This window comes from Rhea americana, unplaced genomic scaffold (assembly GCF_003343005.1).
Source record: "Rhea americana isolate MKP2758 unplaced genomic scaffold, rheAme1 scaffold_241, whole genome shotgun sequence".
Taxonomy (NCBI): domain Eukaryota; kingdom Metazoa; phylum Chordata; class Aves; order Rheiformes; family Rheidae; genus Rhea; species Rhea americana.
Window position 1 is genome coordinate 67,768 of NW_028186359.1, and position 24,589 is coordinate 92,356.

A 24,589-nucleotide genomic window follows, 5' to 3' on the forward strand; every position below is an offset into this window, starting at 1 on the left:
ACGCGCGGCTCCACCCTGGGGCTCTCGCGAGAGGCCGGGATTTATTCCTACGTGCTGTGCCGTGCTGCTCATGGCGGCGCTGGAGCGGGGGCGCTGAGCTGTTGGGGTGAGTACGGTTCGCAGCGGGCGGCGAGGACGCCTGTCGCTGTGGAGACGGCGCCCGCGCACTCTAGGGTGCACTGAGGTCCTCAGGAGGCTGTGGGAGAGGGAGCGGGAGCCCCCGAATCTGTATCCCTCGTGCCTGTTATCCTGTCGGTCTCGGTGCGGTAAGCTGCCTGTCCGTTTTCCCTGGCTGCACAGGGTGTGGCGGTCAAGTGACCGGAGGGGGGGCGCCGGCCTCATAGGCCGCCTTTCCTGGGGAGGGAATACGGGTGGTTACTGGTTGCTCGGCCGTCGCGGCGTGCGGACTACGTTTCCCGGGGTCCCGCGGGCGGAGGCCTTGCCGCAGGGGCTCTTGGGAGTTGCAGTCCTGCTTGTCAGCGGAGGCGGGGCTGGGACGGCCCCGGAACTCGCTTTCCCGGCGTGCCTCGCGGCCTGCCCAGCCGCGGGGCTTGCTGGGGTTTGCAGACCGAGCGGCGCCGGCCTTGCCGGCGGCCGTGCAGAGGGGACTACGGGTCCCGGCAGGTGCCGTGCGAGGACGGGGCGTGGGGGCTCGCGTAGCCGGAGTTGGGCGGCGGGGGTGGACCGCGGCTCCCGGGATGCCGCGCGCGCAGCCCCGCCCGGCGCGGGGACGAGGCCCCCGTCCCTTTGTGTGCGGGGGCGCGGCCGCCATCGCCCCCCTTTGTGTGTGGGGAGGGCGGCGCTTCCCTCCTCGGCGCCTGTCCTTCCCCCGGGCCGGGAAGCAGCCGATCACGGCGCAGTCCCTTTCTGCTGTCACAGCTCGGGCGGCGGCACGCGGCCTGCGCCGGGCTGGGGTCCTGGCGCCGCCCCTCGGCGCCGCCCGCGCCGCAGCCACCATCTTGCGGCAGCGCAGCGTGCAGGGCCTACTCCGCCGCGCTGCGCTCCCGCGGCCGGCAGCGCCCGGCCGCCCGGCGCTGGTTGCGCCGCAGGCCCCTCTGGGTGGTTCCATCGGTCGGGCCTGGTTCCTTGCTGTCTGAATTGACAGCGAGCGCCCGGCTCTTCTGCCTTTGTTTTTGCTATTTACATTAATTGCTGATTCTAAGTGCATATATGTATTAGGCAGATGTCTGTGGAAGTTTATAACGATTTTCTGTAGCTGCGTTTTTTTTGACCTAGAAGTGACTTATTCAGTCCAGTGAATGTTGACAGCTGACCTTTCTGCTGTCATGTTTTGTTCGGGGTGTTCAGGAGTTAGTATTCTTTCTGATATTCACCAGGTTTCTTTGAAAAAAATGTAGAATAAGTTGATCTCCGGATACCATCTATAGTTGTGTTGTCCATGCTGAAAATAGTGTTTGATCTTTGCTGAACTTGATCTTAATCATGTAGAAGATGGCTAATTCTAGAAACACGTTTTAGTTATGTGAAATATGTATTCACACAGTTTCATACCTGCTCTTTTGAAGAAAACAAGAAACAGAAAACTGGCTGTAGTTTGATAGGTTCTCCTAATAAGCTATTTAGGTTGTTTCAAGTAGAAAAAACGCTTATGGGACAACCTGTCATTATTTAATAAAATCCAGGCGCTTTAGGAACAGGACTTGCGTAGCTTTCTCTATTCACTGTCTTTGTGTTAATCCCTTCAGCTGTAAATATACAAATGCAGAGAGACCAGTGTGACTTGGGGACTGGGCAGCTGCTCCGGCTGTTTACTGTTTGGAGGAGTATTTATAGTAGCTGAATTAAAAAGTAAAGAATTTAAGGCAGACACATGCTGATTTTTACTTGGGTTATGCTTGCTTACCCTCCCCCGTTTTTTCAATGGAAAGAGCAGTAAACTAATAATTTTATCAGATTATTCTAGCTTTTAAGGTGAAAGCTTTTGCTTTATTGTATTGCCTGATTCAGTTAACTTTAATCATCTTCAGACAGAAGAGGTGTCTTGATTATGCCTTTGAAAATGTAATGTGTCCCACGGTCAGCAAAATGAAATATGTAATATGATGTATGTTCCAGTAGAGTTCAGATCATTTTRGACTAAATAGATGAGGCAAATATTTGAACAGAAGATTTTAAATGTCTCTGTGCTGTTCTTGTGATACTGCATGTGCCTGCTTTGTTCCTCTTGAACTTAATGAGAAGGGCAGCTCATTTGTGATGTGAAATGTGGCCCAAAACATGATACTGTTCTAAAAAAGATTGTGATAAGGGTTGCCTGTATCTTATAAGGAGGTATGTAAAAAATCTAGTGGCCTGTGCATTTTTGTGATAGCTCTGAGTTTTCTGATTATTTCTGTTTACTAGAGTCTGTTGATAATTGTTAAGCCAGGGTGGGTGAAATGGACATTTGATAGACTTGCTTGTTAACTTAATCGTTTTCTGATTTGGTTGTGAAAAGAACTTTCATCCGAGTTTTTAATTGTGCAAAACAGTTTTATATGATTATTTTAGAAAATATTACCAAATTAGTTTGTGGGTGGTTTGTTTTGTTTTTTGTAACATCAGTCAAATAGAGATGTGGACTTGTTTGGTTGATATGACTTAATGTGTTAAGGAAAACTCAGCCTTTGGGTTGAAATGTATTTTCTTGTCAGACCAAGTGAGAAACTGGATGAGGGCAACGCAAAGATGTTCTGAGTGGTGACTAAAGGAATGTATTTCACATGGATGAGAAGTTACTGAAAGGTTAACTCATGTGATAACTGGATGATCAGTCTGCATACAGCCTTTCAGCTTTTGGGACTAGGTTCTTATTTGTGGTGTTTGACAGCAGTCAGCATTTTCACAGTAATGAGTGTTTAACTATCTCTGCATTCAGGTTTTAATCACTTAAGTTCATTCTTTTTCAGGTAGGCAATTCTGGCTTTTCACTCACTAAAGAGAGCTCAGAAGTCACTGTAAATCATGGAATTCACTTTCCCAGTGAAGTTGGAAAGCAGGCTTTGTCAGGATCTTTACTGTTTGATGTGGTCCTGTGGAAGGCTTTGGCCGAGAGTTATATACTTAGATGCTTTATGCCTTTAAGACAGCTAACTAGCATTCTGGTTTATCTGTAGATTCACAGTAGTTTTGTTTCTTAGCAGCTTCTGGGCACAAAAATCTCCCTTTATTGAGTGAACAGACTCAAATCAAAACTTTATTTTTTTTAAAGACCTTCATTTCTGATTCTACGTACTTTTGATTTTAGGTACTAGGTGGAAGTTTGTGCAAATCACTTGTGAAAACACAAAGCAGTACTAGAAAATATTGAGAGAGAAGTATTACCTACTCACTGTTGTAGAGCGGTTTCTGTGTTATCTATACTTATAGTTAGGCTTCTGTGTTACTTACCTGTGTGCTATCTCTGTTATCAACACTCTGCAAACAAGCTTTAAAAAGGCCAGAGAATGACACTGATTATTTTCTGAGCTATGCCTGTGTGCATGTTGTCTTTGTAGAAACAAGTAGACAACTTCTATGGGTGTTATCAAAAAGCCTGTTTATTTTTAGGCAAAAGCAAGCTTTAGGTATTGTTAATCCCTGACTTATCTTTTGAGACATAAAAATTGTCAGGAAATCCTAGTTTTCTCCCCCCTGCTGTATTGCTATACTGAAGATTTGTGCAAGTACTTGTTGATTAAATTGTGAGACAGAATATGTGTAGAGTTGTTGATAGTATCAATAGGAGGACTAGGATTTGCATTACATTATTAAAATAAATTATGCTTTTGAAGTTGCTGTTTTTAATTGTGCACACTGGGACCTTTCCTGAAATAACTGCATCTGAAGAGGTTGAAGTTGGAAACGTATCACTGGCTTAGATGTAGAGTTCTTGGGAGACCAGAACTGAAAAAGGGAATGGCAAAGTACATCTGTGAGGTAGTCTTTCCTAGTGTGGATTGAATCTTCAGTATTAAGGTGAAGGCAGTGCATGTGGTGGTAGGAACACCTCTTATTGATGTATAAGAAACCTTCTTTTGAAGTTATACTTAGTGTGTGTCTTTTCTCCCTTTCCAGTATGAAGTGTAACAGAACAGAATTTACCACCTGAAACTGCTACTTCAAGTTCAGATCAGGAAAGGAACATACTACATCGTAACAACAACAATACAAGACCAAAGAAGAGGAAACTTACACTGAAGACACAACGCTTGATCTGAAACAAGAAGTTTGTGCCTACTCAACAGCTTCAAAAGAGCACGTCCCAACGCTGCTAGTAGTCTGTTTTCTCCAGTGCTATATAAAATTGCCTAGGGCAGCAGCACTTGTATTCTTTATTAGCTTGATAGATCACTTTCTCTTGCTATTCCTCCCCCCTTCCCTTTTTTTTTTTTTTAATAATTGCAGTCTTCATCCGCTGAAACGTGTGCTGAAACAGAAGAATCGGCTAATACTACTGAAAGTGCAATAGTTGAATATCGCTGCGAGGTTAGTGTATGCACTGTATAAAGAGCTGGTTATGCTCCCAAACCTATCAGGAACCAATGTCTTAACAGAAGTTCTCCACTGTTAAGTTGGCTTGTTTTGTAAGATGATAATAGCAACTGTGGTATGGTTCTAATTCTATTTAATAGTAATTTTTATTTCACCAGAGTGGTGATCATTAATGTTTCTATTAGTAATGGACACTGGTGTGGTGATTCCAGTCACGTTTTTTTTCAAAGCTAATAGCATTTTAATCAGTTCATGTAACTTGTTTAGTCATCTTTGTTTCCTTTGCATGTGTCTAGTGTCTCACCCTTTCTCTCCTTCCTCTCCCCCCGGGTGCTTATATTGGTGAGGTTTGTGTCTTTTACTCTTGTAAACTGGCAGGTCAACTGTGTTAAAGCTAAACTTTTGGCAGTGGACTGCACAGCCAGGTAGTAATTAGGTTCCAGTATATATCTGTTATGTTTTAAGTCCAAGCAAATGGTTTTTCCATATATTAATATGCTGTAACCGTCTACTAGGACTCTTTTTTTTCCTTTTTTTTTTTTTCCTTTTTTTTTTTTAGTACAAACAAATTAACAGAATTACTGTGTTTGATTTTTGTTGTTGTTATGCTCTGTTATAAAGTTTGAACAGGTATGGGAATGTGGCAAGCATCTAGAAAGGCTGTTGAAATTATCATCTCCTATCTTTTCCCCCTACATGAAATTTTAGTGCTACTTTGAGAAGTATATCTCTAGTTGGACTGAATTTGTCAGACTAGCTGATAGATGAGGTGTTCTTTGTGCTATACTGCTAATAGCTTTCTAGCTGCAGACTGCTCATTCAGTGATGCATTGAGAACTTTTAACGCATGTCTTACCTTTGAGCAAGAGATTACAGCAATGTGGTTTTCTAACCCTAGTTCAAGTTATTCTGAACTTAACCTTTTGCAGATTTGTGGTGTTTTCTGTAACCAATCTGTTACACTCCTGCCACATTGTCAGGGACATGAGGTGTGTATGTGTGCTCGTCTTGCTTTGGAGGTATAAAGAGGCTGTCTTGTCAATGACTCACAAAATGTTCAGAATGGGTTAATCGTTTGGCCTATTACTCATCTGGAAATAGGTAATGCATCATGCTCCCTTTCCCCAACCATCCTGCTTACCAGTCCAATTTATCAAACTCTGGATCATCTTAAAATCAAGCACTTCAGCTGTTGCCTTCTCACAAAGACTTATCATACATGGGGTATCCTAGGGTTTGTCGTGCTAAAAAGATGAGAGTTCGTATGTGGAGTGACTTCTGCTTACAGCAGAAGATGACAAGCATCTAGAAAGGCTGTTGAAATTATCATCTCCTATCTTTTCCCCCTACATGAAATTTTAGTGCTACTTTGAGAAGTATATCTCTGGTTGGACTGAATTTGTCAGACTTTGGCTGAAAGATGAGGTGTTTTTTGTGCTATACTGCTAATAACTTTCTAGCCGCAGGCTGCTCATTCAGTGATGCTTATAGCAGAAGATGTCACCTCCCCACTCCCCTTGAAATTTAGACCATTATGCTGAGAGGAAGTAGTCTGTAACTCTTCTCAGCTCTGTTTATTGCCATTTTTGTTAGATAGTCCAAGAAAATATTTGTAATTTAAATATAATCCACTGCTTAAAAAAAAAAGAAAAGCAATATGTGGCCTTTGACCCTCTAACAATTTAGGTTGGACATTATGAAAAATTTTGGGAGGTTATCACAGGACTGGAAAAGGCTGAGAGATTGTGGAACCTCTCTCCTTGGAAGTCTTCCAAACTAGCTAGACAAAAACATTGCTGCCTGATTTCTTTGCAAAAGTCCTGCTTTGAGCAGGACTGTAGGCTAGAATCCTCCAGGGGTTTCTAGCAGCTCATGACTTTATGGCTTACTGTATTTTCTGACATGTTAGTATTTTATAACATGTAAGAGTATTGATTTATACCAATTTGATTTGTGGGATATCCTGAAACTTGAGTCTTAGTAATTGTAGAAGAGGAATGCAGGATAGATAAGAGATGAAGTAACTGTGCTTGTCTGTACACTGTGGCTTTTCTTGTCACTCTAACAGACAAAATTTCTGCATTTATCTATTCATTTATCTTAATCGAGAAGATCGGCTTTTATGTGATGTAGTGCATTACTTAATTCCGTGATGGTGTGGAGGCTATCAGTCTGACTATGGTGACAAAAAAAAATTGTTGTTAACTTAGCTGTGAAGCAGCTGTCCTTGTAGGAGTTATGTATTTTGCTGGATATTTGTAAACTACCAGCTTGTAATGTTTTTTTTCCTTTTCTCTTTTCTTTTCTTTTTTTTTCTTTTTTTTTTTGCACTGGTGCTATGATTCTGTATTGAAATAAGATTATTTTCATTCCCAAAAAGCTTTTTGGCATCACCAAATGTGGCTGAACGAACATATTTCTAAAGCTGGTAACAAAATTATTGTACAGTGTGTTGTGCAAGGTGGATAAGGATTAAAACAATTGCAAATTGAGTTGGTTTTAGGTGATAGGTCCTCTGGAAGTTGCCACAGAGATGCAATGCAAAGTGGTGTTCATTGCCTATAACTTACTATAAAGATTCAGGTATTTATACATCATAGAGTTTGATCTCATCATTACTCTGCCCTTCTTGATGTGGGGGTACTCATTAGACAGGGAAAGCTAACAATGGAATCGGAGGAAACAAAACTCTCAGGCCTTCCTAAAGATTTAGGTTATCCTGTGTGCAACTCTTTCAACTTAACCTGCCTACATACAAGAACTGTTACATGGCATAGCATATTATTAGACTTGGGTCTTGCAAGTTTCGACAAATGCGTATGTGATGGTGCTAATATTAAGTACAAATCAATACACTAAGTGTTTGTGTTCCCAGAACCGTGCTAAGATGTGCGTTGGTTTTGTGAAGGTACTAATATATAATCATAATGAACTAGTAACTAACTCTTCTGTTTAACTTTTTCATGTATGAGAGGAAAAGGTAGGTAGTAAGGCAATACTTTCTTCCAAGAGCTTATAGTGTGTAGGAGGAAGCATAATAATGAAAAAGACTGTAAATTAGGTATTCAGTAATTTCTCTTACAGCTTAGAAGAACAGAATGTGTTCAGTCTTTGCAACTCTTTCTGCGTCAGAGGTGGATGTGTGCACATCTTTGCCACTGGTATATCTTCTCATTAAAATTTGCAGCTTTTGTGCAACTCTTGGCTGTACTACTATGACTGATTCTAAGAGTGGAAAGAAAAATGAGATGTGAAATGAGGAAATAATGGTGCTTAATGCAGAAATTGTAACTGATTTACTAGTTCACTGAGTTTCTCAAAAGATTTGGGATGGCTAGCAGGGACTTGGATGTTTTTAAAGTTGTGCTTTTGTAACTACTGACTAGTTATAACACTGTACTATGTTATCACAGCTGTATGAGATGGAGAACCATTTTACTGTGTCATCAGATCCTCTCCCCCCTCCTGCAGCTCCCCCATCTTCTCTTCCTTTATCTTTTTCTTCATCTACATCTACCTCATCTGGGTCTAAAAAGCAGAAGAGGACTCCCCTCTATCAGAGATCTGTAAGTCAGGGCAGTGATTTGCGCATATGTCACATGTTTCAGAAGCATGGGGAGTCATAGGGCTGGTTACTTTGTAAATATACTCTTACTTTTTAACATTCTTGGTATCTGCAGTTTTTTCAGCAAGTGTGAAGCATTCAGTCCTTCAGAAGTAGTTATGAAATACCTTCCGTCCTCTCCTCTGTGATACCGTCTTAGCAATTCTCACCTGAAAAAATCACCTCCCTCAGCTGAGTGTCAATGCCACTTGTACCAGAATGTAGTTTGGTACAATGCACTGCTCCCTTGAAAGTCTAAAGAAATAAAATGTAAACCATAACATGAAGGTGGAAATGTTCCAGGAAAAAATAAAATAGCACGTGTTATGGTTCACAGTTTCACCTCTAACAAATACCAATATGTTTTTCCACCCTCAAACTCCTCCCCNCCCCCCCCCCCCCCCCCCGTTTTTTTTATTTTCCCCACCCCATTTAAGGTTAATGATTGCAGGCTAACTCCTGCTGAGAAGTTGTGTGCAGTGATGTGAGGACTGATGCTTTGTTTTGTTTCTCATGGAGGTCAGAACTCTGTCCTTATTTCTTGTGTGTTTTTTCGTTAATTAATGTTGTCAGTTTTGCTTAGCAAGAAATGTGTGTGTGKGGGGGGGTTATTATTATTTTTTCTTTAGAAAGATTGACAGCAGGTGTTTTGTGGTGCTCTTTGGGATCACTGTTAAACTGATTGCCAAACAGCATAATGGAGCATGCTTTCATTATACATTTTAATAAGTTGAGGAACTAGGTGCCTGTGTTAGGATAAAAAGCATACTATTTTTACAAGTTGCTGAGGAGCCTTTTATCTCTGCTAAATATATTGTTGACTAACTTTGAATCTTTTGCACTTGATGGGACAACAAAACAGAAGAGACATAGTCTCATTACGTTTCCAAAATAAATACACTGGAAACAGCAGCAAGTAAACCCTTTGAAACTGTGTTCCAAGATGCATGTTGACTGTTTTTTGTTTTGAATAGTCTTTCTTGAATTACAGTGTTTGGTGTGGTGTAATGTATTTCAACTGATATAACTGGTAACCTCTAAGTGGAAATAGCTATTTTTAAAAATGAGACTACTTCTGCATATCAAAAAGCCAGTGTGTTTGTAAAAGGATTTCTAAATCTCTAAGTTATGTCTGACTTGAAAAGAAAAACACATACCATAAGTTAGTTTACAGTTGACTTCAGCTTTAACTTTTTTCAGTGCAGTGCTGTTTTCAAATCAAGTTTCCTTAGTCTCTCCAGTAGTACCTTATACTACCCTTATACTAACCCAGTAACCTTATACTTACTTAGGGTTAGAACTAGTACTAGTATAAGGAGTCTTAAGGCTGTCTAGTACCTTATACTGCAGAAGTGTTTGAGTATTAGTTCTGGGTGTTAGTTCCATATCTATGCAAAAATCTTAGAACTGTCTTTTTAGTGTGAAAGACTGAAGAGGCAGACTAGGAGACAAGCTTTGCAGGCTTAGTGCTGTTGGTTCATAGCTGTTGCATCCAAAGTCAGAAGTTTGTCTTGGTATAAGCAAGCTTTTTTTCAGTCTGGGTGTTTTGGGGGCCTATTTTATAAATATGTTGCCTGTTTAAATTTTAAAGGATAACAGTTTTACACAAGCCTGGTTATTTTGGAGTTCTTATTTTATTGCAAAAGAGATTAGCATTTATTTGTTACGGTAACATCCACAGGCTTTTTGTGTTTGTTATTCTCATCCTACCATGTGGGGATGAGGAAAAGAAACTTAGTATTCTAATAGTCTATTGAATTGTTTTTTTTATTATTTTTTCCTCCTTTTAAATAGATGAGCTTTGATCCAAACCTTCTCCACAACAATGGACATAACGGGTACCCCAATGGTACTTCGGCAGCRCTGCGTGAGACTGGGGTTATAGAAAAACTGCTGACCTCTTATGGATTTATTCAGTGTTCAGAACGGCAAGCTAGACTGTTCTTCCATTGTTCACAGTATAATGGCAACTTACAGGAGCTCAAAGTAGGAGGTAATTGGACAGCTTGCAGAGCTGCTTGGCTGACTTGAGACCAATCTTTTTACTTGATGTAGAAAATTTTTGCACCTTGTGGCACCGACAAATGCATGCACTGGTTTCAGAGAGGCTAAAAAGACAGTTGAATTAGTAATCTGGCACTCCCAATGACTGACCTTACCGGCGCTTGAGCTTTGTGCCACTTGTGTGCTACTTGCGGCCATTCTGGAAAAAGTATGATGTTAGGTCAAATTAGACAATAGCACAACATTCCTCACAGACACAGTATTTTCTCTTTATTTTTTTTAGAATTAGTTTAAAGATGTCTTTTTTTTTTTTTTTTAAGCTTCCTCAGGAGGGAGATGCTACTTCTTCAGGCCACTTAATAATGTGGCAGTGAAGGTTATAAACTGCTCAATGGCATGTATTACCTGGTCTGAGCTTTTTCAGTGTCAGGGGGAGAGGCAGAGAAAGAAACCTTGACAGAGGCAAGCCATTACATGAGACCAGTTCAATAGCAGTAGGAACAAATAARTAGAATAGCAAGAGAAATACCTGCAAAGTGCTCTTTCTCAGCAACAAAGGCATTCGAGTTTTTTGTTCTGGAGTTCAAACAGCAAATTATCAAATGTCGTCATTTAGTGTTTGTTTTTTTAAAATTAATATTATTTATTTTTAAAACACAACTTCTGACTGTGGTGTCATTACCATGTTTGATTGTCTTGTAGACGATGTTGAGTTTGAAGTGTCTTCTGATCGCCGAACTGGAAAACCCATCGCTGTTAAATTGGTGAAGATAAAGCCAGAAATACTACCTGAAGAACGAATAAATGGACAAGTTAGTGTCTGTCTAATTTCTGTATACAATTTCTATCCTTTATTCAGTACAAAAAGACAGATTCATATAGCATGTCTGTTAAATACAGAGAGTATTCAGCCATACAGAGATACATCTTTCTCATTCTGGCAAAAAGTCAGAGGTTCAGTTTAAGCTTCTATTTGACTCTAAGCAGTTCTCACAGTCAACAGTCTCTGTTTAAAACTTTGCAGCATGGCATCCCATTTTGTTACATTTGAAGTGCATCCCTGAGTGTATGTAGGGCATACTGAAATTTTTGTATGGCACAATGCTGCTCCTGAAATGACTAGCAATGGATTTTTTTTCTTTTCCTTTTGTTTCTTTTCTTTTCTTTTTTTTTCTTTTTTTGTGACTGGTAGGTTGTGTGCGCTGTTCCTCACAATTTAGAGAGTAAATCTCCAGCTGCCCCGGGTCAGAGTCCAACAGGGAGTGTATGCTACGAACGTAATGGGGTAAAGCTCATGCATTTTACTTTAACTCTTGACTGATCCGTCAGTGTGGTCTATAAACAAAAAAATTGGCACAATTTAATGTAGGCAAATGACATTGCATTTTTAATTAAGAAGTTGTAGTTCTTATCCAAAAATGCAGACTTCAGTAATTGCTATGAACAAATGTTATTTTGACAGCTTGCTTGCCCATATCTATGGAGAACTTAATGTAGAGATATTGTTCTGTTGTGAAAGGTAATGAAGGTAGGCTGTGTAGCATATTTTTATTATGATTTTTTAACCTTTAGAAATTGTCATTTAAAGATGACCATATACAAAACTATCAACTTAAGTTGCTTATTATGAACTCATAAAAACAGCACAATGAAAGAAAGAATATTTTTTTGCATGTAGTGTTCTATCAGTTTCCATTTTCTGATTAATTTCTTTAATATCAGATGCTGTTATTAAGCAAAATTGCGTTAATCTTTGAAAAGAGCTTGTTTTGCAGATGGAGTAATATTAGTCAACATTAATTTACAGGAAGTATTTTACCTGACTTACACACCGGAGGATGTTGAAGGAAATGTGCAACTGGAAACTGGAGATAAAATTAATTTTGTAATTGATACAAACAAACAGTAAGTGGGTATTGCCTTTCTGACTTTACACTTCATCTGGTCAGACAGTGACCAGGCAGCATTTTGAGTCTATTCTAAGAACTGAAACTCTTTTGAAATGACATAAGAAAGCAATCTTAATTTTGGCACCAGTTTTCAGGTGTTTATCAGTTTACTCTGTCTACTTTTTTTTTTTTTCCCCTCTAGTACTGGTGCTGTAAGTGCTCGTAACATTATGCTGTTAAAAAAGAAACAAGCCCGCTGTCAAGGAGTAGTCTGTGCCATGAAAGTAAGTGATGCTTTAGCTTTAATATCACTTGAAGATGAAATGCTTTCTAGAAAGATGATGTTCCAAGTAGTAAGTTCAGGTTATTAAGAGCCATTAAGAGTTTGGAGCTGTGGTTGCAAACTGAGTGAAACAGTTTAAGTGAGCTAATTTTTGATACTAATGTTCTCCTTAATAAAGGCAATGTTATATACCCCCATAATGTGTTTGTATGGTACTATATAGTACTGTATAGTACTGTGTGTACTATTTAAGTGCAGTAGGTCTTTGACATGGTCTTCTGTTGTTCTTACTAGATACTGTAAAATCTTGTTTTGGTAATGTTAAGTTATCTGGCAATTTATTGAACACTTTGTTTTGTTCTTAGGAAGCCTTTGGATTTATTGAGAGGGGTGATGTCGTGAAGGAGATATTCTTTCACTATAGTGAATTTAAAGGTGATCTAGAAGCCTTACAGCCTGGTGATGATGTGGAGTTTACAATCAAAGACAGAAATGTAAGATGTAATCCAGTAAAAACTGAAGACAAGTTTCTAGAGCACAACTGGACAGCTATCTATTTTTTTTAATTATTTTTAATTCACTTGCAAAAAAAAGGAGGGGGGACTAGGTTCTTTGGAAAATATATATTAACTTACCTCTTGTCTGTGAGTATTTGACTGACTTTATGCTTTTAGGGTAAAGAAGTTGCAACAGATGTAAGACTGCTGCCTCAAGGAACTGTCATTTTTGAAGACATCAGCATTGAACACTTCGAAGGAACTGTAACCAAAGTAATTCCAAAAGTACCGAGCAAAAATCAGGTGAATTTCATTATTGATTGAGGCTTGAAGTGTTGTATTGACTAGCAAGAGTTCCAGTCAAATAGTACAAATGTTTCCCTTTTCCTGTAGYGCTCTGTGTGTAAGCATCACTTTACAACAAAAGAGTAAGCTTGGACTTAACTGTAACAACTATTGATAGGAGTCACAATATGTAATTTTTCTTAAGGTTAAAGAGTCAAGAATTAGAGTAGTGGTACATCAGCTTGTCTATTTTTTTTTTTAAATCTTTCAGGTACTTTTAAAGTGAGTCATTCTAACGTATTTTGAGTTTTAGAGCTTTTTAAAGATGAAAGTACAGTGAAAAGGGGGAAAAAATATTTGGTGGAGTAAGACTGATTTACAGGTTCCTGTAAGCTTTAAGAAGTAATGAGGTTCTTGACCGAGGCGTAGTTTCCACTTATGTCTTTAGCTTTGAGGAAAGTGTGAAGTGAAGAGATTTTTTTTTTTTTTTTTTGTGAAGTGAAGAGATTTTTTTTTTTTTTTTTTAACACCATTTACTACAGGACAGCCTGTATTGCTGTGTTCTCTCCTGCTTTGAGGAGGAATATTGTGTGAGTTTTTTTTTGTTGTTGTTTTTTTTTTAAACACTTAAAAGAATGCCTTTAGAAGTGTTAGAAGTATGAGTAAAAGTGTAGTTCTTGCAACTGATTTTTATTTTTTCTGGCAATGCGCATACGGTGCTAAAAACGTTTCAAATTTGGCTGTAGACAGGAAGTCTCAAGTAGTGGGAGGGGGAGAGGAGGAAAGCGCGGTGGTCTGAGTGCAGTAGATACTTGTCCAGTACTTCTTACTTCTGCCAGCATTATTATTTTCACCAGGTGTGTTGTCTGTGATGTTGAAACTGATATTTTGGGAACTGCTGCATTTGATATATAGTTGGAACTTAATTTGAATTCATCTCTGACATAGTCCAGGAGTGTCACTTCAGCTCAGTGCCTTCCTTTCCCAAATGTTTAAGTGAGGCCATGCTGCTAAGCAAGTGTTTTCCCAAGTATGTGTTTAAAACTCTGAATGTTGAGCCTTGTACATGAACTAACTATTGGTTGTGCATGTGTGTTTCTTTTTCAATCTTCCTGCCTGGCTATTAGAATGACCCATTACCTGGCCGCATCAAAGTTGACTTTGTGATTCCTAAAGAGCTTCCGTTTGGAGACAAAGATACAAAATCTAAGGTGACCTTGCTGGAAAGTGACCACGTTCGATTCAATATTTCAACAGACAGACGTGACAAACTGGAACGAGCCACCAATATTGAGGTTCTTCCCAATACTTTCCAGTTTACAAATGAAACTAGAGAAATGGCAAGTATCTATTTTTGAATAACAACTATTCTTTTTTTGTTATTATTCCTATTGAGGGGAAATGAAGGTGGCATGTGGGGGGCTGGAATTGTCTTTAACAGTAACTTAATGTAATTATCATGGTACTGTTTTTCACCTTTTCTGAAGTAAAATCCTCAGATGTCCTCTTCAAAGCATGTGCTTTAATAGTAGAAAATCCACAAGTTATGCTTTGCTGCTTTCATTTAAAAGAAAAAAGGTTAACTACTGATAAAATGAAATCACAGTAGGCCTTAATCATCCTTCTTAGAGTGGATTGCTAGCTGGATTATAGTGGGCACAGAAGTAATATGGTCTTGAACTATTAGTTAAAAATCTGCATGGCCTGATTCTAAACAGGTAATTACCCATTTCTTGGGAAAGCTAGAAGAAATTAGGGCAACTTTAATTCAGGAAGTTAAAAGATCAAGAATTGAAAAAGGTGTTGTATGTAGCTTTTGGATTTTTGGTCTTCATGTTCTTTGGACAATCTCTCCCTCTCTGCTTAAGGATCCAGCAGAAGGCTGGTGACAAGCTGCATTCTGTCAGGTGGAAAAACGCTGTGTGGAGTACAGGGGCTGAGATGGATGTGGTTACCAGTGTAAAAGCGTATCTTTCATTCCTGTAGAGAACACAATAAGAACTAATGAGTGCTGTCCGTAGTGGCACACTTTATTTTGAATATGAGTGTTTTTGTAAAACAAAGATTGAATTAGTTTCATGACTAAAAAATGCTTTCACTTCTGTTTATAAAAATTCTCTTCTTTGAATTTAATTTGTCAGCTTGATGATAACTGAATTTTAAAAGGGCAGAAGAGGAAAAAACTGACTTGTGTATATTGCTATAAACTATTCTTTCTACTCATTTCCTACATTACATGGATGATAATCTGCACTCATTCCCCGAATACTTGGTATCTCGTTTAAATATTCCGTATAGCTAGATGATTTACTTTCTGTTTTAGCAGACATAAAGCAGAATATAAAGTGTGATGTAAATGCGCACATTGTTCAGTGAGCTGCTATAACTAGCAGTTCAGGCATTATTGTATCTAAGTTAACAAACATCTGTCTTTATCAGATGTCTGGTGCTGCTTTTGTATTTTTAAAAAAAATCTGTCTAAATAGTGTTTAAGCTTCAGTAAGGAAAGAACTTCCTAATTTGAGTCATGAACTCCTTTAAGCTTATGGAGCCTTTTTTAATGAGGTAAGGGTGTGAAAAGGGTCTTTGAGACTTAATAGAGGCATATTGTATTCTGCTTATCATTCAGCATTCTGTTTTTAGTAGTTATCAGGAAGGCTACTAAAATACTAAACCTGACTCATTGTAATACATGCCCATGGCTGTGAGACTATTGTTTTAAATTCAAAAGCTTCCTTACAAAGAGGTTTGTTAATTTGCCTGAAAGCCTGCTGTCTTTTTTAAGCTTCCCTCAGATCACCATTCTTGATCTATATTTTTTAACTGTTGGATATTTCTTGGAAGTGCGCATATATAAATGAATCATATACTGGTGTAGATAATACATGTACTTGTAGCAGTAGCCCTTTCAAGATGATTGGTTTTATGGGTAGTAGTGATGTCAGCTTCTTTACCTATAGTTCTTTTTGCTAATGGCTTAAGCTTATCTTTTCCACTTATTTCACTATTCATAAGAGATTCAGTTGTAAAACTAAGTAAGCAGGATTTGGTTTGCGTTTCAGGTTGACCTTAGGTATTAGCACTACAGTTTGCAAGAAAACATCTTGTATACCAAGAAATGTTGTCATTGGAATGCAGATCCTGAACCTTATGAAATTATTATATATTCATTTTACTGTAGAGAGATGTTGCATACTTCTAATAAAGCTGTTACTAATCCACCTGTCTATTCTCAGGGTGTGATTGCAGCAATGAGAGATGGCTTTGGCTTCATTAAATGCGTTGATCGGGATGCTCGTATGTTCTTTCACTTCAGTGAAATTATGGATGGAAACCAACTCCATATTTCCGATGAAGTAGAGTTTACTGTTGTCCCTGTAAGTGAAATAATCTATCTGCAAACTAAGTTTCTATTAAAAAAAAAATAGAGAGAGAAAAAAGAAAGAAAGAAAAGAAAAGAAAAGAAAAAAATCTTGCCATCTGCCTAAAATCTGGTCAATTTTGTTTTTCAGGATATGCTCTCTGCTCAAAGAAATCATGCTATAAGGATTAAAAAACTTCCAAAGGGCACGGTTTCTTTCCACACCCAATCGGATCACCGTTTTGTGGGCACTATAGACAAAGAAGCCACTCCAGCCAAAGCCACTAGCCCAAATAAAGGCAAAGAGAAGGTAATGCTGCTGCGCTTGTGAAGTAGCTATTATGTATTTCTCATTTTGGACACTGATACTGCTTCTTTAAAATTTCTAATTCAACTTTTTGAAGTACTTCTTGCCTGTTTAAGTGTGAAATACATTGAATGACTAATGACAGAAGTCAGCTAAAACTAACTTACGTGAAACAAGATAATAAAAGCCTGATTGCTGCTTTGCAATGATGCTGCTGTTGAGGATGACTTCCAGGACCTTAATGGGAAACTTCTTTCTACCTATTACTGTGGAAGATGCTTTAGTTGCTGAAATGAAATTTCTAGGGCTAGAGGAGATTTCATGCTGCTTTGAACTCTGACAAATACTTGAACTTCCAGTAAATACTTGAAATAGTGGTACTTTCTTTACTTTAAAAATATTGTCTAGGAAAAAGTTAGATTTATATATATATATATATATATATAAATAAAATCACTTAAAGCTTGTTTGTTACTCTGCTTGCTTTGAGTTGATTGTTTTGTTGCTTTTTAAACCAGCTGCAGAGCAGTTACTGAAAAACCTCTGTGACTCAAATGAGCCGTACTTGGATTGTATATAATAAGCTGCTTTTACTTACAAATAAGATGCCAGTTGCTAAATTCTGATGCCTTGTCTTTAGGAAGCTGAGGATGGAATAATCGTTTATGATGACTGTGGAGTAAAATTGACCATTCCTTACCAGGCCAAGGATGTGGAAGGATCTGCTAATCCCCAGATAGGAGATAAGGCAATATAACTAAGTATACCATTGGGAAATACTTTTCTATGCATTGCCAGATGTGAGCTTCTCTTTGCCTTGTTACATTTGTTTTCTTCTTCAGAAGAAATGGAGGACAAGGTGTCTGCATAATGCCATGTATTTCTTCGGTCCTAAGCTTGAGGGGCTTTATTTTTCTTAGCTATACAGAAAAAATCCTAAAACCTCTTGAGAGACATGTATATATAGATACATACATAGATATACACATACATATATACATATATATATATGAAAGTAGTGTCTTCCAATGGAAGTGATACTTTAAATGAGGAATTCTTATCCTGAAGATAGTGGCTCCATTTGGGTGAATATTCAAGAGATTAGCATAAAGGCCTTGGCTTTTGAAGATGGAGGGCATACCGCTATGAGCAAAATAGCTTGAGGGACAAAGGCAGGTGAAGATGCTGAAAGATCTGGAAGTGCAACTTGGAACCTGTTAAGTGCTTAGGAGCCGTGCTATGAAAGCATTGATTACTGTTTTAAAAATCCAAAACAAGTGTGAGCTAGGTGAATGCTCACTGTGGGCAACTGGTGATAAGGAAAGTGTGCAAAGAAGCTAATTGCATAAAGATAGGTTGTATTTAGTGGGCTAAAGAAGCTGAGTCCTAGGGGATGACTTGCCTTTCTAGGTGTCATTGGTATCATTCTGCCACCCTTTGGAATGTAGTAAATGTCAAAAGACTGACATGTTTTTTAGAGACTAGTGGCTAGAATAGTGGAGAACCTAGTTATTGATTGGAGCAACACAGCTTTAAAATGAGTTGTTGGAGGAGTAGGGGTGGGTTGTGGGTTTTGCCCCTCCCCAATCTCTCTTAGTATTGATCTGCATCTCTAACAGGTTGAGTTCAGTGTTTGTGAAGTGAAGAGAACTGGTCTGCAAACAGCTGTTTCCGTCAGAATGCTTGGACGCAACTATAGCTCTAAGAGGCTTTTGGGATATGTGGCAGCCTTGAAAGATAACTTTGGATTTATTGAAACAGCCAATCATGATAAGGAGATCTTTTTTCATTACAGGTGAATATGTCTCATTTTCTCTCCATCTTGCTCTCTGGTGTATTTTCTCATTCTTCCCCCCTCTCCCATGTAGAGGTGACTGTTAACCCTTTTAGATTTTACATTTATAGGCTCAAGTGTCTCAACTCCATTACTTAACTCTACTGGACTAGTTTTTCTATTAGAGTGAATGTTCTTGGTGTTCTAGGCTGCTGGATGAAGGCTCTGTTCTAGGCTAAGAAATACAGTTTGAGAACAGTATATTTGACAGCTTTAACTTCCTCAGATGGGAATTTCTTGAAAATACAGGGTACTGAGCCAGTTAGGTGGGTTCTAATCACCCTGTTTTAATGTTAAGGCATTACTGTTGCAGGAGCATTACTGTTGTCATATGACTAAAGGAAAGTTACTCATAACTCTGGTCCTGTTTTTCTGTGTGTTGTTTTTTTTTTGTGTGTGTGTGTGTGTTTTCTTAGTGAATACTGTGGTGATATTGATAGCCTGGAACTTGGAGACACGGTTGAATACAGCTTGTCAAAAGGCAAAGGAAACAAAGTTAGTGCAGAAAAGGTGAACAAAACGCATGCAGGTAAGACTGTACCTGATACTTTCTCCTTAAAATAGTCTTTATAGGTGCTCATGGTAGTCCATCAATGATCTCTTTACAGTTGGAGTTCAGAGCAAAGAAGAGTGCCTAATGTGGTCATTAGATAAGCCCACCAAGCACTAATCTCGGTAACAGGTTTCCTGAAAGCTCTTTCCTCTGTTACCAAAGAACAAATCTGTGCAAAACAACAATCCTATAGAGAGTTGCAACTCTCTGGGCCTTTATCAAACTCTATCCTTGTCTGCTTTAATTAAAGGGAGAGATCATGTGGCAAAACTACCTAACTTAATAATTCTAGTAGTTGTGCTGTTCTTCATAGAAGAGAGATTTCAAGAGGAATTGCAGGTTGTGGGTATTGGGGCCTTAAGAAAGAAATCACAAAGGATATCGAATGATTAAAATGATCCAGGAATTGGAAATGCAGTGGTAGTGAATGAAAATCCTTGGATTTGGCTTTTATGATCCAAGGCTTTTAGTACCATTGGAAGCTACCTTTCCTCCTCTCCTCTTGTTGGAATTCTTGTGTTGACTAGAAAAGCTTTCACTAAGTATTACTGAATTAGAGCTGTTTCAGTTTTACTGAGTGACAGAATCCACTGTCCTAGATGTCTTGCAGTGCAAACTATAGGCTTCTGGCTGAAACTAGTCTACTTATTACTCCAATTTTAAAACAAAAATTATGACTGGAACATTCTGTTCTTTCTTTTCTGTCTTTTCAGTGAATGGGATCACTGAAGAAGCTGATCCAACTGTTTACTCCGGTAAAGTAATTCGTCCTTTGCGGAGTGTAGATCCCACACAGACTGAATACCAGGGCATGATTGAAGTCATGGAGGATGGTAAGATTTGTCACCTATACTTGATGCTTGCATTAATGACAGTAGTAAATACAGTTGTATAGTTAAGGTAAATTTATATGTTGTTTTTTCAGATGCAGAATAAGATTAGTAATTTAATGACGTGAATAGAAACGCTAAGGATTATATTTGCACTATGTTGACATAGTGTGAATATAATCTGACATACTGCTGACAGTAAAAGTGTCATTTCTAGTACTGGAGATAAATTTTAAATATTCTTAGTTAAAAAAAAAAATCTTAGTTTTGTCTTGTTTTCCCACTTCCTCTCCTCCAGGTGAGATGAAAGGAGAGGTTTATCCATTTGGAATCGTTGGAATGGCGAACAAAGGTGACTGTCTGCAGAAGGGAGAGACAGTAAAATTCCAGCTCTGTGTTCTTGGTCAAAATGGGCAGACAATGGCTGTTAACATCACACCTTTTCGCAGAGCCACAGTGGAATGTGTGAAAGATCAGGTGAGTGAAGAGCACTATGAAGACAAGATGAATATTAATCAGAAGTAACTGAATTGGCGTAAAGCAAATGAGAACCCAGTTCAGCACTCAGTTTAAGAAGCTTCAGTTGTGCACAGACTAGGACTGCTTTATGCTCTTTTTCTAGAGAAAAAATTTTGTGCAACTCCCATACTGATTTATGTAAGTCTGCATGATGTGGCTTCAGTGAAGGTGAACCTCTATTTGGTGTTGATAAATTGGTACTACTGAGCAGCAGTTTCTCTTGTGGTTGTTTCTAAAGAGTTACTCTGTCCTTTTCTGAGATGTTCTAAGAATCGATCTAGTTACTGCTGTGTAGGGCATTTAAATAAAAGTGTGTTTAAGACCAAAAGAAACCAAGAAAAACAAGTAGCAGCATACTCTCCTACTGGAAGAAACTTACTCACAACAGAAAGCAGTCAGTAATTACATTTCACCTGAACTGTGAAGAACAATCACTGTCCTAGTTACTTGCAATGCAGAGTGATAGAGAATTAAGTGCTGTGAATGCAGTCTATTTTTATAATTATTTTGCAGCCCTAAGCTCTAGTCATTTAGGGAGAGGTTAGATGGGTTTTGCTGGATATTGCTTTACATATGAGTAAAACAATAAACAGAAGTAACTGACATTTTATACCATTGATGCAGACAAAACAGTGGAGTGTTTTTTTTTTTTTTTTTTTTTCCCCTCCCCTATCTAACTTTTCAGATGGAGTCTTAGGAAAAGACATGCAGCAGTGGTTTTCTCAGTTTAATGCTGCTGCCAATGCTTGTCAGATTTTAGAACTTGTTCTGTAGACTTTACTTTAGAAACCTGATGGATGGCTAAACATCCAGGATTGTTTTTTCCAGCCAAAGTGTTAAGAGTAAATTCAGCTTCTATACTGAAGTATTGTGGGTGGGCTGTGGTGGTTTTAACTGCAATAACAAGTATGTCATTAAATCTGCTTAGATAAAGGTGGTACAAGTAACCATGTGATGTGTTGTTTTCAGTTTGGTTTTATTAACTATGAAGTGGGTGACAGCAAAAAGCTCTTCTTCCATGTCAAAGAAGTTCAGGATGGTGTGGAGCTACAGGCTGGGGATGAAGTGGAGTTTTCAGTTATCCTGAACCAGCGCACAGGGAAATGCAGTGCCTGTAATGTGTGGCGTGTCTGGTGAGGATTTGGAATTAATCTGGTGCACTAACTTCTACATCAGTAATACCATGCATGTGGCTTTTAAACTGAAACTAGCTCTTCCTAGAAATGGGACGATGAATTTCATCTGGTTTTGGTGAGAACTTCTCACCTGAGAACAAGGCCAGCATTTATGGGGTGGCCAGTGCAGTGCAGCAGCAAGACTCTCATCTTTTCTTAATTGCATAGTTTGTTTGTGGTTGGGAATGTGTTTTTTTTTTTTTTTTTTTTTTTTTTTTTTTTTTTTTTTTTTTTTTCTACTATTTCCTAATTTCTAAATGGAGCACTGTAGATAGACAGTGGTGCCTCTGGCATTTTCTGCATTATGCATAGTGCTTCCACCTGTTTTCTAGAAAACATCTATCTTTCATTTTAAACTGAAAACCAGTACTGGGCACTTTTTTTTTAATTTTTATTTTATTTGGCATACCATTTGTTTGGGAAGACAAGTATTTTATACTTTTGAGCTACTTCTAAGCAGTGCAGTTGTCTTCAAAGTGCATATTTTACTGAAGCTTGAAATTTTATCCTGTGGTCATGGAAGTGCTAATGCTTAATTTTGCTTTCAAGAATCTGTTACCATTGTTTTCAGAGATGTGAGTTGCCAGCACATCACAGCACAGCCTGAGCATTTTACTGGTTCAATCAAAGTGAACAAATGCAGGAAATGTCATGCATACCATTAGTAGTAACTGAGGAACACTGTTTTGAGCTACTATTATTTCAGAATCCAGTGCTTACAGTTATGGTTGTAAGGCAGAAGTTTGTGGTTCTCTTCCAGAAGGTCCGGTTTCAAACAAGCCAAAATATGCTAATATCTTGGTTGGGAATGTGATTCTGAATTAAGTAGCTTACATCATCTCTGGGAAGTCATCACTGATCCGTATGGTTGACTCTGTTACAGTGAAGGCGCTAAGGCTGTTGCTGCTCCACGTCCTGATAGACTTGTCAATCGTTTAAAGAGCATTAATCTCGATGATGCCAATGCTCCTCGTCTAACAGTTCTTCGTCAGCCCAGGGGACCGGATAACTCAAAGGTACATAAGATAAAAGACTAGCTTGCAGAATTGCGGTTTGTGTTTTGGCTTAGATAATATAACATTGCTTCCTCTGTTGGAAGTCTTAAACTGTTTGAAAAGTGGTGTCTGTTTCCGTTTCTTAGTAAACTTAGCTGCAGTGTGAGACTATATTACTTTAGTCAGAAGGCAGGGGCTCTATACCCTCAGTGTCAATAACACATGCTGCAATTTCAGAAGAGCACAGTGAACAAAAGCAACCAATTGTTAGTTGTGTTCTGCCTATAACAAGTATCTTGGTTTGTTTTTTTCCTACTATAACCCTTCTGCTGCCCTTTTCAGAAATAAGTGAAATTTCTGTATCTAAGCTTTCCTTTCAAGTGGTAATAAGACTTCATGTGAAATGCAGAAAGGTAACAGTGCCCAGAAACTGTGAGGTTTCTAGGACTGTAAAGAGCAAACAGAATCCTCATGGTTGCCTTTTTGCTAGTTTATGCTGCATGTGTTCGTGGAAACAGATGATTAAAAATATGCTCATGCTGTACCTCTTTGGAGCAAAACAAGGTTTGCTTGAAAGCATGATCCTGGAGCTAAAAGTTTTCCTGTCTTTTTTTTTTTTTTTTTTTTTATTATTTTTTTTTTTTTTTTTTTTTTTTTTCATTTGCAGGGATTTGGTGCAGAGAGAAAGATTCGCCAGGCTGGTGTTATAGACTGATTCACAAAACCCATACCTGAAGTACGACTGAGTGATGGGGGCTGGTGAAGGGTACTGAATTCATCCCTTCCAAATTCTAAGAAGCTATTACATCAGTTTAACACCTTCTCATGTTATGTTTAAAATAAATTTATGAAACCATTTTAAAATTATGCACAGTTGCATCCTGGAGAACTTAAGGTGGCGCCTTATAGTATCACATTTTAGAAGCTTGTTTTGAATGGTGCATTTAACGCAACTGGTAACTGCAAATCTACATTGCCTATGTGAGTAAACATTATAGACAGCTCTACTTTGGTAGACCTTATGGAATTCTGCACTACAATTACATATGCTTTATCTTTGTTATTTTGGCCAAGGTTTTACTATGCCTTAGCACTCAAATGCATTATCTCCTGCCTTGCAAGTGGAAGGCTCACTTTCTGCTCACTCTGCTCAAATTTTGAGGACCACGTGAGGGTGAAATATGTTAATCTTCATATAAAAATCTGTATGGATGTTCAGATAATTTAAGTTGGTGGCCAAATGTTACACTGTTTTCATATTTCATTTGAGTCCTTTACCAGCAAATTTCCATTAGAGCTCAATGAAAGTCTCTTTCCAGAGTAGACCTATTTTTGTAATGTTCTGGAACACACGCAGTGCAGAATTTCATAAGGCAGAGGTGTGCCATCGGTGTGGTAATTTAAATATATTTAAAACAATGCACAAATCTACTGCTGCTTAGAACACTGCAGCTTCAAAACCCAGTTTCTTTTACTGATTTAAATTGAAAAAAAGTTGTGCCTGAAGTGAATACTTTTTTTTTTCTTTTTTGCAGCCGGCACCCAGTGTACTGTAAAAGAATAAATACTTAGGCTTTCCATAGCTGTACTGAGACTTTCATCAAGGTGAAATAGTTGATGTCTGTGTGCTTTTTTTTTCCCCTCTCCCCCCCCTCCCTTCCTCCTATTTTCCCAGTCACACTTTATCAAGCAAGAAAACTGAATGATTGGTCTAAGTATTACTTTAACCAAAAAGATCAGGAGTTACTTTCTTTGAATAGAGGGCAGTACTGTGTTTTTTTTTTTGTTTTTTTTTTTTTTTTTTTTTTTGTTACCTCTATTCTCAATTTAGGGTTTTCTTCTCTGGGAGATGCATTATCTTTGTAAAACAAACATTGCTTTCTCCAATTTTTTTTCTGTTAATGGCAAAGAATGGAAATAGAATAAAGTTTTACTGATTTTGAACAAAGTCTCCCTTCTGGCCCCGTGTGTTGCTTGGCG

The 24,589-nt window shown here is 38.5% G+C and overlaps 1 protein-coding gene across 2 annotated transcripts; it reads left to right on the forward strand.

Annotated features, from left to right (window-relative positions):
* CSDE1 (cold shock domain containing E1) lies at nucleotides 1–24,220 on the forward strand. Of its 2 annotated transcripts, XM_085306527.1 has the most exons (20): nucleotides 1–106; nucleotides 4,057–4,467; nucleotides 9,872–10,070; nucleotides 10,784–10,893; nucleotides 11,274–11,366; nucleotides 11,889–11,986; nucleotides 12,173–12,254; nucleotides 12,619–12,747; nucleotides 12,928–13,053; nucleotides 14,163–14,375; nucleotides 16,272–16,412; nucleotides 16,548–16,706; nucleotides 17,344–17,451; nucleotides 18,323–18,498; nucleotides 18,954–19,066; nucleotides 19,804–19,923; nucleotides 20,219–20,397; nucleotides 21,409–21,572; nucleotides 22,498–22,630; nucleotides 23,277–24,220. In XM_085306527.1, the coding sequence occupies exons 3-20, from the start codon at nucleotides 9,872–9,874 to the stop codon at nucleotides 23,322–23,324; spliced, it is 2,391 nt and encodes a 796-aa protein (XP_085162653.1). In that variant the 5' UTR covers nucleotides 1–106; nucleotides 4,057–4,467; the 3' UTR covers nucleotides 23,325–24,220. The 2 variants fall into 2 exon arrangements, with proteins under 2 accessions (XP_085162653.1, XP_085162654.1); XM_085306528.1 differs by lacking the exon at nucleotides 11,274–11,366.
* Nucleotides 24,221–24,589: the final 369 nt, after the last annotated feature.